Genomic DNA, 13,983 nt, shown 5'->3' with positions numbered 1-13,983 from the left:
CCGCAATCAGCCAGCAGGCATTGGTATTATCTTTTGATCAAATATCTATAGTACTGTATGATGAAATCTATGTGAATGTCGTAAACAAGCACAAACTTAAATTTCTGAGAAGACTGAATAGACAAAAGCAGTGCAATTTAAGTTACGGTAAATTTGATTACAGCTAAACGATAGCACCTTGAAGACACGTCAGTGAGTAAGGACAATGGGAAAGATCAGGATTGAACCTGGGTCCTCAGATTTGTATTCTTTTTAACATTCTGTGCATTCCACCAGTGGCGTGCACAGACATTTTCAGGGGCAGGTGCTAGGGGGGCTCTTGCAACTTCTGGCTGCCTTACTAGGCTATATGGGGTTATAACGAGGCATTATTATCACACAGTTTTAATCGTCAAGCATTTCTAGATGATCATGTCAACAAAGACCACAAAGACCACAATACATTGTGGAGGAAAAAAATAACTTTCAAAAAGGCCACTTTTTGTCCAGGAGGGCAAAGGGGCACATGCTTTAGTACCACTTCGTCCCTATCTGTGCACACCTATGCATTCCACTGTGTGGCATAATTTGATTTGAAATTCTATTGTGCTTATCGAGATATTAATTTTTCCCTTAACTGCCCAGTCCGTTTTTTTTAACTCTCCCATCTTTGGTTGCGTGTTTTGTATTCTTTGTATGTGTGTGTATGTGTGTGTGTGTCTGCACTGTATGTATGTGTGTGTGTGTGTCTGTACTGTATGCATGTGTGTGTGTGTGTGTGTGTGTGTGTGTGTGTGTGTGTGTGTGTGTGTACTGTGTGTGTATGTGTGTATAGCTGTGACAAGGGCTACCTGGGCCAGCGATGCGAGTGTCAGGCTGGCGAGGATCGGGACTCCATTTCGGCCATGTTGGCCAGCTGCCAGCAGACCAACACCTCCAGCGTGGTGTGTAACGGCCACGGCAGGTGTGAATGTGGCACCTGCACCTGCACTGGCTCCCACCGAGGACAGTACTGCGAGTGCGATGACACGGCCTGCCCCCAGCACGACGGAAAACTCTGCAACGGTGAGTTGAACTGGTCGTGGAACAACGCTCACTGGCGGTTCTACACCACTTGGGGGCCCTAGGCAAAATATAGACTTGGGGGCCATTTTGGATTATTTTTGCCTGCATTTACCGTGGCGGCTCTGACTATTAAGGTCTCTTAAAAAGTGCCCCCCACTTCCATGTGTTTGTATGTGTGTTGTGTGTATGTGTACATGCATGTGTCTTTGTAGCGTCTTTGTTTACAATACGTACGTACATGAGGGTCTGATGGGGTGTACACTCCCGTCCTGATTATTTTGCAGGGAAAGGAACTTGCAACTGCAGCGTGTGCGAATGCAATGAGGGATACACTGGGGAGAAATGCCATTGTCCGGTGGACAAAGGAACCTGTAAGAAAGATAACTCGAAGGACTTGCTATGCAGCGGGCAAGGCGAGTGCCCTTGTGACCATTGTCAGTGCAATGCAGCCACCACGGGAACATACTGTGACAGAGTCCGAGATCCGTGCGGAAAAAAGTTTCTGTAAGTCTCACAAACTAGTGATGCATCATTCTTTTTGTCTCGTTTGAGTACACTATGTAGTTTATCAGAGTGATATACTATACTACTACTAAATTCCTGTGGAAAATATTGCCTATGAGTGGGTATGTGTAGATGGAAAGAAAAATATACCAAAGACAAAAAAGGAAATACAGAGATAAGAAAGGAATAACAATGAGTGTGTGTGTGTGTGTGGTTTCATTCGTTTCTAGGAACTGCACACTGTGCCACATAGACAGGAGAGCTGACTGCGAGGAAGCCTGTAAGGAAACAGATCCTCCTATTAAACTTGAAGGACAGCACGAGCTGGACTGTATCCATGAGGGAATCACCTTTGGCGTGGACGTAAACGGGGACAATGGCCACTTCCGAATTAGTTACGCAGACCTGCCCAGTAAGAACCACACACACACACACACACACACACACACACACACACACACACACACACACACACACACACACACACACAATTAAATGGGTATTTCTCAAACTGAAGTGTCCTGGCCTTGCTAGGACAAGTAATGGCCATTGTTTCAAGGTGTTTCCAATAGTGAATTACACATTTAGAACTAATTATTGGATACTCGTTGGTGAAATCTGCAAAAAATGCTTTGCTCATCCTAGCAAAGCCAGGACACTTCACTTTGAGAAATACCCAATGTCAAAGACAAACTCAAAATTTAATTTACCATTTGTGTGCAAACCAGTTGTGAAGGCACATTGGAACTCTCGTGCAGAGTCTCTGAGTCAAGAAATAAATGGCAAAGCAACATGACAGACATTAAAAAAAAAGAAAATTAAATAAAATGATTAGTCCACAGAGGATGTTCAGACCTTTTGCTTTGCCATCTGTAGGGGGAAGAAGCCATAAAAAATATGCGATACGCTTTTTCAGTACTGTCTGTTGTACCATGTGTCAGGTAGTACTGTACAATAAGTAAATGAACAAAGAAATTACGGCAATAATATAAAGGGTAACGGTGGCCTACAGGTTAGGGACATGGCTTTTGGATGTCATAGGGTCTCTGGTTCAAATTGTTTCACCTTCATCCATGCCCTTGAGGACGGCAGCTTTATTCACATTGCTCTTGGGACTGTGACCCTGTAACAGCTGTACATCGCTTTGGATAGAAATTGTGCAATGTTTATATAGAGCTCTAACACAATATAGGCTATTTAACACAATATAAAGTTTCCAATGTTTGTGTGTGTAACTCTCTCTCTCCCTCTCTTTCCAGAGTCTATTGATAAAACGTATGTGATCATCGGGAGCTCAATAGCAGGTATTCTGGTGATCGGCATCGTGTGTATCATTGTGTACCGGCTGCTGGTAGAGTTGTATGATCTCAAGGAGTACCGCAGCTTCCTGCGTGCCCAGGAGCAGACTGACTGGAAAGATGTAAGAAAAGCTAATTTTCTTAATCTCTCAACAGACACACACAGACACAGACACAGACACAAATACACAGACACAGACACAGACAGACAGACAGACAGACAGACAGACAGACAGACACACACACAGTCAGTCACTGTCAGTCATTGTAGGATTGCCACTGCTCAGACACAAACACAGACACAGACACAGACACAGACACAGACACACAAACACAAACACACACACACACAGGAAAGATGTCAGCAAACCTCCTTTCCCTCCTCACAAACAGGAGCGTCAAGTCCTGGCACAGAGAGTAAAACACCTGTCTTAGTTTCTTCAGGTGATTTTACTGACTTCACCGACCAGCTGATCTGGAGCCAATGGGATGAAATTTGTGGTGGGGTTTGAAACTTTCTGAACCTGGGACTGACACCTCTGCTCAAACACACACAACAGACACACACACAACACAGACACAGACATACAGACAGTAGACACACACAGCAGTTGATCATAACACAAAAAGAACTGCTCGTGTTCAGTCAGAGATGGATAGATGGAGAAAAAGAATTGACTTTTAATCTTCTGAACTTGTCTAATTTCCAGGCCCATAATCCGCTCTTCAAAGGAGCGGTGACCACCGTCATGAACCCCCTACATGATGAAGGAGACGAAGGGCCTGAGTAGTAGGGCTGTAACCATACACTCCACTCACGATTCGGTTTGTATCACGATTCATGACCTACGGTTCGATACAGTCCACGATTTCACATTTGCCAACATTGTAAACCTTATGAATAAAAACATGATAGTTTATAGGTAGAAAACGTTGCAAGAGGTTACTGATAATTTTTAAAAGTTTCTATGTAATAATGATGATGCTTGGAAGCACTATCATTTCATATCCTGTGGTTGTTTTCTGGGCTGATGTGCATCAAAACAGGATCACGATACTGCCTCCTTGTATCACGATACAATATCGTGACTCTGTGTATCACGATTTCTCGATTCGATACAATATCGTTACAGCCCTACTGAGTAGGGAATGACATGCCACCAATGATGAACAGCACATCAGGCAGAGGCTCTGGACAGGGAGTGATATCACCAATCTCATTTACCCTTGCATTTTGTATGAATCCAGATGTGCAAATTAAATTTGATGTTATTGTTTATTTGTTGTTATTACATTGTTACTGTTACTATTAATTGTACTTTGGTATTATTATTATTATTGTTGTTGTTTTTGATTATTGTTATTTGACTATTAATATTATTACGACCTAGAATTGTCTGGGACAAGCACACAGTAGTCCTTTAAGACGGGTTGTTTGCCTCTGAAAGTAGTTCTGTTCTCACATTTCTGTATAGAGTCAGTTTTCCCACTCTGAGATCTGCCATGATGTAACATAACCATACCCTTCAGAATTTTAATTGGTCAGACAATTACGCTACATGCCATGAAATAACGGCAAGCAGGCCCTGCCGTGGCCAAACGGACGGGCACTTGTCTACCATGCGGCTGACCCGGGTTCGATTCCCGGTCCTTTGCCTGCCCTTCCCAGTCTCTCTCTCCCCACTCGCTTCCTGTCACCACCTTCACTGTCCTGTATCATAAATACAGTAAAAAAAAGACCAAAAAAAAAAAAAAAAAAAAAAAAGAAAATAAAAAAAAAGAAATCACAACAAGCAAAAATGAATGCCCCATGCACAGCAGTGTAGCTTTAAAAAAAAAAAAAAATGCTTGTGGTACATATATGACTGATGTACCCTGAGCATGGTACTACCGTCCCGCCGCACTGCTCCCCAGGGGCGCCATTGAGGGCTGCCCCCTTGCACGGGAAAGGCATACATGCAATTTTGTTGTGTGTAGTGTTCACTTGTGTGCTGTGGAGTGCTGTGTCACAATGACAATGGGAGTTGGAGTTTCCCAATGGGCTTTCTTTCACTTTCTATATACAGTATACGTAGCCTTTAGATATCTAATATTGCAGACACGCTTCTGCACGGTAGCAATAGGCTGGCTTCTTTGTATATACAGTATGGCTGTGAGGCCTGTAACATTAAAGTGTTAACTTAATTTAAAGACCTTAGATGAGCAAAAGGTCCTAGGGTTTAATGAATGATGTTTGCTTTAATATTCTTAGAAACTGTTACACATAATTAGTATTAGAAATTACTTGGAACTTTTTAAAAAGGAAAACAAATGTAGAGTAGAGTAGAGAAGAGTAACTTTATTGATCCCCGGAAGGAAATGTGGGTTTGACATTGAATTAATTAAATGGGAACAGTTTAATTTTAGACTTAAGACTTTGCCACTAATTCATGTCTACCTGTCTGTGTAATCGACTTATAAGACATGTTTAGCAAAATCAATCATTTGTTTCATAGTGTATTCATACATTTCTTGTTCCCTGCCAAATAGTCTTTATGATTGATACAATTGTAATTAGGACCTAGGATGCCCTTAACACATGTGTAATAAGTCACTTAATCAAAGAAATCAGGCATATTGGCTTAGATGTGAACACTATTCTACCGAATTAATACATTGTTTTCTGTATACGAAATTGATTTGTAAAAATATAATAGTGTTTGAGATTCTTGGAGCTGTGTTTTATATTTAAACTGTAATTAGTGTCAATGCCAAGTTTCTTTTTTCACAAGTATTTTTGAGTATTTTTTTGTATAATAAACTTCTCATTGGCTGTTTGTACTAAACACAAGGTGTTCCCAATCATTGCCTATGCTAGATTAAAAAGCGAAACTCACATTCCCTTAGACAAAACGTACCACGTACACCCAATCCATATTTATTACACAAGGAGGAAATGTCTTAATTCAGAGCAGAGAATCAAGTCCAGAACTAGCAAAATGCAATGTATCGGTTGCTTTTGAGATTATTGTCCTGCAGTAGAAAAGAGAGCACATATGGCTGTCTTTCTATATAAACATCCCAGTTAAACTGAAAAAGTAAGCAAAACTTCAAAGGAAAAAAAACATTAAAGGAAAACTCACTTTACAGATTTTGTTTTTTTTTTGTCTGTTTTATTATAAATACGACAAAAAGGAAACCATTTTAATTTACAGTTTTTGATCTTTATATATCGGCATGAATCAGAGGATCAACAACAGCAGTGTGTGTGTGTGTGTGTGTGTGTGTGTATCTGAGACACTTTCCAAGTAATGAACGGCTTTTCTCTAGTCACCATTATGCAACAGCATGAAGCTCTCTCATTACAACTCAGATTTAAAAGAAATAAACAGAAGGTATTTAACTTACTTTAAGAGAATTCAAACTCTCAATAATAACTGAAATAAAAACAGCAAGAGCCCATGAAATCATAAAAGACAGGACCTGTCTTTGATGGTGTCCATCTCCAAATGGAAACTGAACGAACAAATGAATAAAAATATAATTTTCAAAACATATCATTAAAATCAAACACACAGTGCTGACAGAATCACTTGTCTAGCATGCAACTCTGCTGCTCTGTTGAAGTCATATGCAATCTTATGGCCAATGAAAAGGCAAGTTCTCACACGTTCTTTGCATAATTTATTTCTTTTTTCTTTTCCTCATTTTTTAAACTCGTCATAATTTACATTTCTGCAATAAAACATGGATACAATAGCATTAGTTTTCATACTGACAAAAATATTTTTATTTTCCTTGTTTTTGGATGACAAACTGTTCTATATGTACGTGAGTTTGCGTGTGTGTGTGTGAGTGTGTGTGGGTTACCCATTCGCCTCCATTACCATACTGTAACATCACTCCACCTCATCTCGCCTCAGCCCATCTGTCTTACAAAGCATTTCGCGGCTATCCCCCAAATAGTACTTTTTTGTTATTTTCAAAAGCTACAAAGTCATGATATTGCTTACAGAAGTGTGTTTGCTGCTGAAATCAATCGATCGGTAACATGGTTTTCAATATCTTCTTTTTTGTTTCTTTTTTTAAATACAAACATTGATGCATGAGCCTCCTCTTTCAGAGCGCTGCCTCTCAGATAAAAAGCACAGAAGCAGTAAATTCAGCTCACTAATAAATAATAAGAATTATACAGGTGTCATTGGTGTGAAGTGCTAATACAAATAAAAAACAAAAACAAAAAAATAATAAAAAAAATCTTACATTGATTAGTTTCTCTTAAATAATGAACAAATGTCCTTATGTGGAGTGTGGACGTTTGTGTGTGTGTGTGTGTGTGTGTGTGTGTGTGTGTGTGTGTGTGTGTGTGTGTGTGTGTGTGTGTGTGTGTGTGTGTGTGCGTGCGCGCGCCAACTTGTGTGTGTGTATGTGTGTGTGAGTGGGGAATTCCTTTCTTGTTCTCCCCCCACCCCACCCCACCCCCTCTCCTTAAGCCCACCTTGCATGCCTTGCTGCCCTAACCAACACAATATATACATATATGACAATACAGTTACCAAATATACAAAGAGGAAAAGGGAGCCTAGACTTCCGGTAATGCATTTTCCCCTCCTCCTTTTCTCTTCTCTTCTCTTCTCTGTGTGTGTGTGTTTTTTTTTTGGCAGCTCGCATATTACATCATGGTCATTTATTATTGTCATTATTACACATTAATGTACATACAGCAAAAGTTAATAATAAGAATAAATTAAAGGAGATGTGTCATTCTTCTTGAGGGTGGTGGGATTCGGGGGTGGAGGGTGGGGTGGGGGGCTGATTGCGCGTCTGTAGTTTTCCATCTGCCTCCGTCATATTCAACTACAGCACAGACCGCACTTAGATAAATGGTGAGGGTCAGGTTTCTTTTTTTAACTTTTCTTCTTTTGTTTGTTCATCTGCACTTGCTTCACATTCTTTCAACAATCCAACTCGCCTCAACAAAACAACTGCAGCGGAGCTCAGCAACTGAGACATACATTATTTTTTTCCTTCTTGTGATTTAAAAGCATCCTTTATAATTTGAGGATGATGAGAGAGAGAGAGAGAGAGAGAGAGAGAGAGAGAGAGAGAGAGAGAGAGAGAGAGAGAGACGGACAGGGAGACAGAGAGACAGAGAGAGAGAGGGAGAGAGAGAGAAAGAGTGGCCCATGACTTCAGTCTGCTGTGTGTGCAGTTATCTCAGCCAGTTGGTGAACTTTCTTGTGGTCGTGTATTCACAGTTTGAATAGACAGTGGAACCTCACATGAGGAGCTTGACCCCAACGATGAACGAGGCCCCTCTGATACCTGGTAGCTTCAGGTCTTGCCGCTTGTACTTCTTTTTTTTTTTTTTTAAATAAACAGCAAAAAAATTGTTAGGGTTTCTTGATCGCTCCCGGCCGGCTCAGTACTTGAGAGAGTGAAGTGGAGAGGGTGGGACGGTGTGATGAGGGGGTGGGGCTTACAGATGTGTCACTCATGGTGCCTCCTCGTCGGAGCTGATTGGCTCCTGGGCTGCTGAGATGGGGGCCCAGCGTGTGCCATTGGCTGAGCTCCTCCTGGGCTTTGCTCCGCCTGCCCACTACTCCTTCTTCTCCTCCTCCTCCTCCTCCTCCTCCTCCTCTTTCACTCTGACGTCAGTACCTGTTCTGGTGCTCATAATGCCAGCGGTTGAAGTCAATGTTGAACGCTACGATGCTTCCCGACGCCATTCCAGTGATCAGAGTCCTGTGGGGGAGGAAGAAAATATCAGTAAAAGGACAGCAGCAACACATGCACGGGGGACCCCGCTTCTCGAAAGCGCCATTGCTAACCAGTTAGCAACTTAGTAAGCTTAGAAAGCTATCTTAACTTCCAGTGCGCTGCTCGACTGCGAATCGCGTCCTGAGCATGTCAAGCTCGTCTTAAGCATGTCGACATATGTTTATTAATGTGTTTGTTCGAACTAATCTTCAAGTTATGTGGGTTGTATGTAATGTATGCAGGTATGTCTGTATATAGGCTTGTGTCCTCTGTTTTTGTGTCAGTTGTGCAATGGTCGTGTGATGTGATGTTATGTGTATGTCCTGTCTTAGGGCGTGATCACACAGACCGCGGATTTCTGCCTACAATCTGCGATGCGCGTCCAGCTGATTAATCAGAAGTGACCACACCGAGTGCGAATCCACTGCCTATTCGAATGTGGTGACTAGGCAATGTAAGGACTCAACTGTCACTCGCAACGTAGCCTAATCGATGGTGTTGTGTCATTAAATGTTGTGAAAACATACACAAAATGGTTTGTCCATTCATCTATGCAAAACGAATATATGACGAGCTCTTTTCTTGAATGTTGAGTAACGGTCTCCTATCGAACATCTGGAAATCCGCCGCGGGTTTTCCGCCTTGAGTTGAACTTTTTTTCAACTCGATCCGCCCGGCGCGGAGAGGCGGAGAATCCGCAACCCGCCTTGCGCTGATATTAGACGGATAATCCGCTCATTTTCATTGACAAACAATTGAATATATCCGCCTCCTACTGTAAAATCCGCGGTCTGTGTGATCGCCCCCTTAAACGAGTGTTGCTCAGGGACAGAAAATGAATTCAGTGAAAACGGACAATGAAGTATAATCGTAGTAGGTTGCCAATGGGAAATTGCATTGCATCCAAGTAAGTTGCTAACTTAGTTAGCAACATCGCTGTTGAGAAACGCACGGCAGGTTTATCTATAGGTGGAGCAGCAGAGGCCTTGACTAGTTCTGAGAACTAATTGTATAGCGTTCATGACCCATGCACACATTTACTTCCACACAGTGAACAGGAACTGTTGGAATTGGAGAAAACATGTGTGTCAGGCAAGGCCGGATTAATGCACAGAGGGGGGGGCGGGGGTGGGGACGACGACATTCTAATTACAGAAATGTAACAAGATGCGGTATTGATAACTTAGTCTGCCGTGTCAGGTAGAGTTTTAAATCTTATTAATACTCCTCTTGGGTTGGAATTGTGACACAGTCTATGTAATTTTGTCAAGAAATTTGCCAACGGTGGGGGCCTACAGCAACCTGTAGCCTAGGGGCCCGAAGGCCATCTTAGTCTGACCCTGGTGACAGGCCAGCAACATAGCAGAGAGGCTCCATCGAGACAGTGGTCACGTCATTCTGCGTAGCCTTCTCATGCAGAATGCAGGCGATCCTATTCTCTGTTTGCCGGAAAACCTTAACTACCGGTACGCCATAGCAGCATTGCTATGACATTACCAAGAGTTCTAAGTAACAGATTACGACATGGTCATTATCATGTTGGTGACAATGAGGTTATAACAGAGGCTCTGCATGAAAATGTTAACAGCGAAAAAGGAACAAATCCCCAAAGGCAGCAGTGAGTCAGATCCACACATGACTCAGATCTTGGTGTGTGTGTGTGTGTGTGTGTGTGTGTGTGTGTGTGTGTGTGTGCGTGTGTAACGGAGTGAGGCCAACTAGCAGAGTGTGTCGTGGAACTTCAGTAAACCTTCCTCCAGAAGCCTCATACATCGGTATCGGTAGAGCTGAGCTATCGGCCTGGTCCTTTAGCTCAGAGGTGGCGGGTTCAAGCCCAGTGTGGCGGACTGTGCAGGATCACCTCAGTTACGTGTGTGTGTGTGTGTGCGTGTGTGTGTGTGCGTGCGTGCGTGCGTGCCTGCGCATGTGTGTGTTAAGTAAGTATGCGTATGTGTGCATCATGTGTTTGTGTACCTCTGGTCATGGGACAGGTCCATAGCCCTGATGCCGGCGTCGCAGCCGGGGTAGATGTAGAGCTGCTTGAAGTCACAGGCCTGCCACACCTCCACCACGCCATTGTCACCGCCCGTCACCAAGTTCTGCCCATCACTACTCAACAGGATGGCCTGGAGAGAGAGAGAGAGAGAGAGAGAGAGAGAAAGAGAAAGAGAGAGAGAGAGAGAGAGAGAGAGAGAGAGAGAGAGAGAGAGAGAGATGTTATAGACAAACACACAAATAGATAAAACAATAACAACACACAAGTGCATTATGTACACACAGGAACAGACAAAGACAAGCAGGCAGATACAGATAGACAGATACTAGACAGACAGACAAACTGATAGAGACAGCCACTCACACAAAGACAGAGATTACACACACTCCCACTTCTCTTTTGTACACTATTACACAATGACATTTATGCTCATATCCTTTTACCATACACTGGAAATGAGACACATGGTTATGGCCATTGTCCCAGTCACACAGTCACACACTCATGTCTACACACACACACACACACACACGCACGCATATGACTGACTGTCCACCCACGTGGACACACGCAAGCAAGCATCCACACACACACACACACACACAAGAGTCTTTGTGTGTACTGTAGCCCCTCTCTAAGTGTGTGCTCCCTCACTCCTGTCACACGAGTCGTCAATGTCTATCTCTGCCAGCAGCTTGCTGTTTACACACGCTCTCTCTCTCTCTCTCTCTCTCTCTCTCTCTCTCTCTCTCTCTCTCTCTCTCTCTCTCTCTCCCCCTTTCCGACCTGTACTCTTTGTGTGTAGCTCTCTCACCCGTGTGGAGTCGTTGACGTCCATCTGTGCCAGCAGCTTGCCGTTGATGCTGAAGTTGCAGAACTGTCCGCGTTCGTAGTAGATGATGCAGTGGCCCTCGCTGGACACGGAGATGAGCCGGGGCCGCAGGCAGTTCTCGGGGCCCTCCAGGGCCCTCAGCAGGTCCCCTGTGATGGTGTGCACCAGGCATGGGCCCTCTGTTACCGTATGGACACACAGAGATGAGGAAGGAAGAAAGACAGAAAAACAGAAATAAAGAGGGAAAGAAAGATGGAAAGATAGAAAGACACATACAACCAGGGAGACAGAAAAACAGACAGACACACACACACACACACACACACACACAGACACACACACAGACAGACACAGACACAGACACAGACACACACACACACCAAATCATTAGTTACTCAATACAAAGTACACACAGGGTACATTCCATTATCCTAACTCCTGTCCTGTACCTGTGCTTGTGGCCTCATGCTTTGCTAATGCCCCGCCTCCATGGAAAAAAACAATGAATTTAGAAAATAGAAATAAAGTGAGAAAATATCCTTTGAATTGCCCTTTTACCTCCCCCAGGTCACCACCCCCTCTGCTCAAAGCATGGATACTGTAATCCGCACGGCTTTCAAGGTGCACAGCTGCATTACTCTGACAGCAGAATGACTTGGACGACTGTACAACCTTCAATAGTATACCCTAAGTTCTACTACATCACCCAAAAAACCCAGTTCACATCCACCAACCCCTCTGGCCACCACAGCATGGATACGTCAATCCACACCGCTTAGAATGGGAACAGCTGCTGCCGCACACACAAGCACACACTTCACGGTGTTGGAAATGTTGTAGGCAGTCTGGCCGACAGGGGCAGGGACAAAGGGGTCAGTTCTTCCGGGCCCAGGGAAAGGGGGGAGCCCATAATTGGAACCCCCTTACATTGTACGTATATATGAGGAGTTCAGATGCAAAACCCCCTAAGTGCCTTTTCAGAAAATAATCTTAATTCATTTTTATTTAATACAAAACTATCAAAATTGCATATTTTTTATTTTATTTATGCAATATAACTATTTATATGTATTATCAAGTACATGAATGTAAACCAAACCAACAACGGGGTTCTCTAAAAATATAGAGGTGTAGGTCTTCAGAAATGGAGTCAGGGGTTTTTGCATCTGAACTCTTCATATTGAGAAGAGGCCCTTTTAGATGACTTTGTCCGGGGCCAAGTCAAAGCTGTCTGCAGCCCTGGTTGTGTGACCAGGCCTACCACTACTGTGTACTTGCTGTCATTATCATAGTGTTTACCAGACGTGGCCAAAGCAAAAGTAGAAGTGAAAAACAAAACCCCCCATAGTTTCCTACCAAGAAACTACGTAGTGAGTAACTGGTTTACAGTTACTACAGAGCAATGTACCTGATTCTGAGCTGGTCGGTTCAACTTAGAGGGTTTTCTTTTTAGGTTTTCAGTTCGTTTTTTTTCCCAGTAACGTCTAGTCATAGCTACAATGGAATACCTGGCGTAACCGCTATGTAATATGTGCTTGTGTTGGACTTAACACCATACATTTATTTCTACTTTTACTTTGGCCACTTCTGATATTTACATGAACAGTACTATTTATTTATTTTCTTCTTCCAAAAGCAGTGGAGTTTATGTGTTGACTGTAGTGTACAGACCAATGATACAATAGCTTATAGACCTCCTTGGTACAGACCTTTGGCTCCACTGATGACGAGGCCCAGCTCTGCGCAGACAGACACGCACACCACCTCATGGTCATGCCCTGTCAGGACAGCACGGGGAGCTGGGTAGTCACCTAGACGAACGGCGGCAAGAAACACACAGGAGAGGAGGTCTTATTAGCGTCTCTCAAATAGCCATGTACACACTCATTACATTATAGAAAAACATGGCACAAAACACACAGGAGAATACGTCTTATTAGTGTCTCCCATGTACACATTCACTACATTACGTATAAAAAACTCGGCACAAAACACACAGGAGAGGAGGTCTTGATAGTGTCTCAAATAGCCACGTACTGTGTGTACACATAGGAGATCAGTTATTCCTAGTACTTCAAATAGCCATGTATACACTCACTACATTATGAAAACATTGAACAAAACACACAGGAGAAGGGTATTATTGCATGTAAATTAACATCTCAAATAGCCGTGGTGTACATGGTGCAGAGGAGATGAGGTATTAAATCAATCAAATAGCCAGGTATACACTCACTATAATGCTATAATAAGGGAATATTGCTTTTTCATGTCTGGTTTATGGATTCACACTTCTGTTCTGGGGACATTGACTAGCCATTGTGACGAGTGATGTACTGTATACAGTCATTGCCAATCAGGTAGACACTCACTCACTTCTTCCCTGAAAATGTACGCACTGTGTGCTCTATACCATCTTCTTGCAGTATTACTTATTGCATTCTAGGTTCTAAATTAAAGCATGTTTTCAACTGAGAATGAGCCACTTGTATTCTCACATTAAAAGAAAAAAGATATATCACATAAAATAAAAATGGAATTATTTTGTATTGTATTTTTCTCTACAGTTT

At 42.8% G+C, this 13,983-nt stretch overlaps 2 protein-coding genes across 2 annotated transcripts in view; one reads left to right on the top strand and one right to left on the bottom strand.

The window, feature by feature from the left end:
• Positions 1 to 5,539, top strand: part of LOC134452619 (integrin beta-7-like) — a 34,840-nt gene extending 29,301 nt beyond the window's left edge. Inside the window, exons 13-17 of the mRNA XM_063203101.1 lie at positions 815 to 1,044; positions 1,329 to 1,548; positions 1,779 to 1,960; positions 2,808 to 2,968; positions 3,557 to 5,539. Coding sequence (XP_063059171.1) covers positions 815 to 1,044; positions 1,329 to 1,548; positions 1,779 to 1,960; positions 2,808 to 2,968; positions 3,557 to 3,637 — 874 coding nt within the window. The 3' untranslated portion in view covers positions 3,638 to 5,539. The remainder of the gene's footprint in view (positions 1 to 814; positions 1,045 to 1,328; positions 1,549 to 1,778; positions 1,961 to 2,807; positions 2,969 to 3,556) is intronic.
• A 2,064-nt stretch (positions 5,540 to 7,603) lies between these two features.
• nbeaa (neurobeachin a) overlaps positions 7,604 to 13,983 on the bottom strand; it is a 218,983-nt gene continuing 212,603 nt past the window's right edge. Inside the window, exons 55-58 of the mRNA XM_063203099.1 lie at positions 13,123 to 13,224; positions 11,396 to 11,592; positions 10,560 to 10,711; positions 7,604 to 8,570 (exon numbers count right to left, since the gene is read on the bottom strand). Of these exons, the coding sequence (XP_063059169.1) occupies positions 8,480 to 8,570; positions 10,560 to 10,711; positions 11,396 to 11,592; positions 13,123 to 13,224 (542 nt within the window). The 3' untranslated portion in view covers positions 7,604 to 8,479. The remainder of the gene's footprint in view (positions 8,571 to 10,559; positions 10,712 to 11,395; positions 11,593 to 13,122; positions 13,225 to 13,983) is intronic.

Source organism: Engraulis encrasicolus, chromosome 7 (assembly GCF_034702125.1).
Source record: "Engraulis encrasicolus isolate BLACKSEA-1 chromosome 7, IST_EnEncr_1.0, whole genome shotgun sequence".
Taxonomy (NCBI): domain Eukaryota; kingdom Metazoa; phylum Chordata; class Actinopteri; order Clupeiformes; family Engraulidae; genus Engraulis; species Engraulis encrasicolus.
Note: the sequence above shows the minus strand (reverse complement) of the source record. Positions and strands in the feature narration are given on the sequence as shown.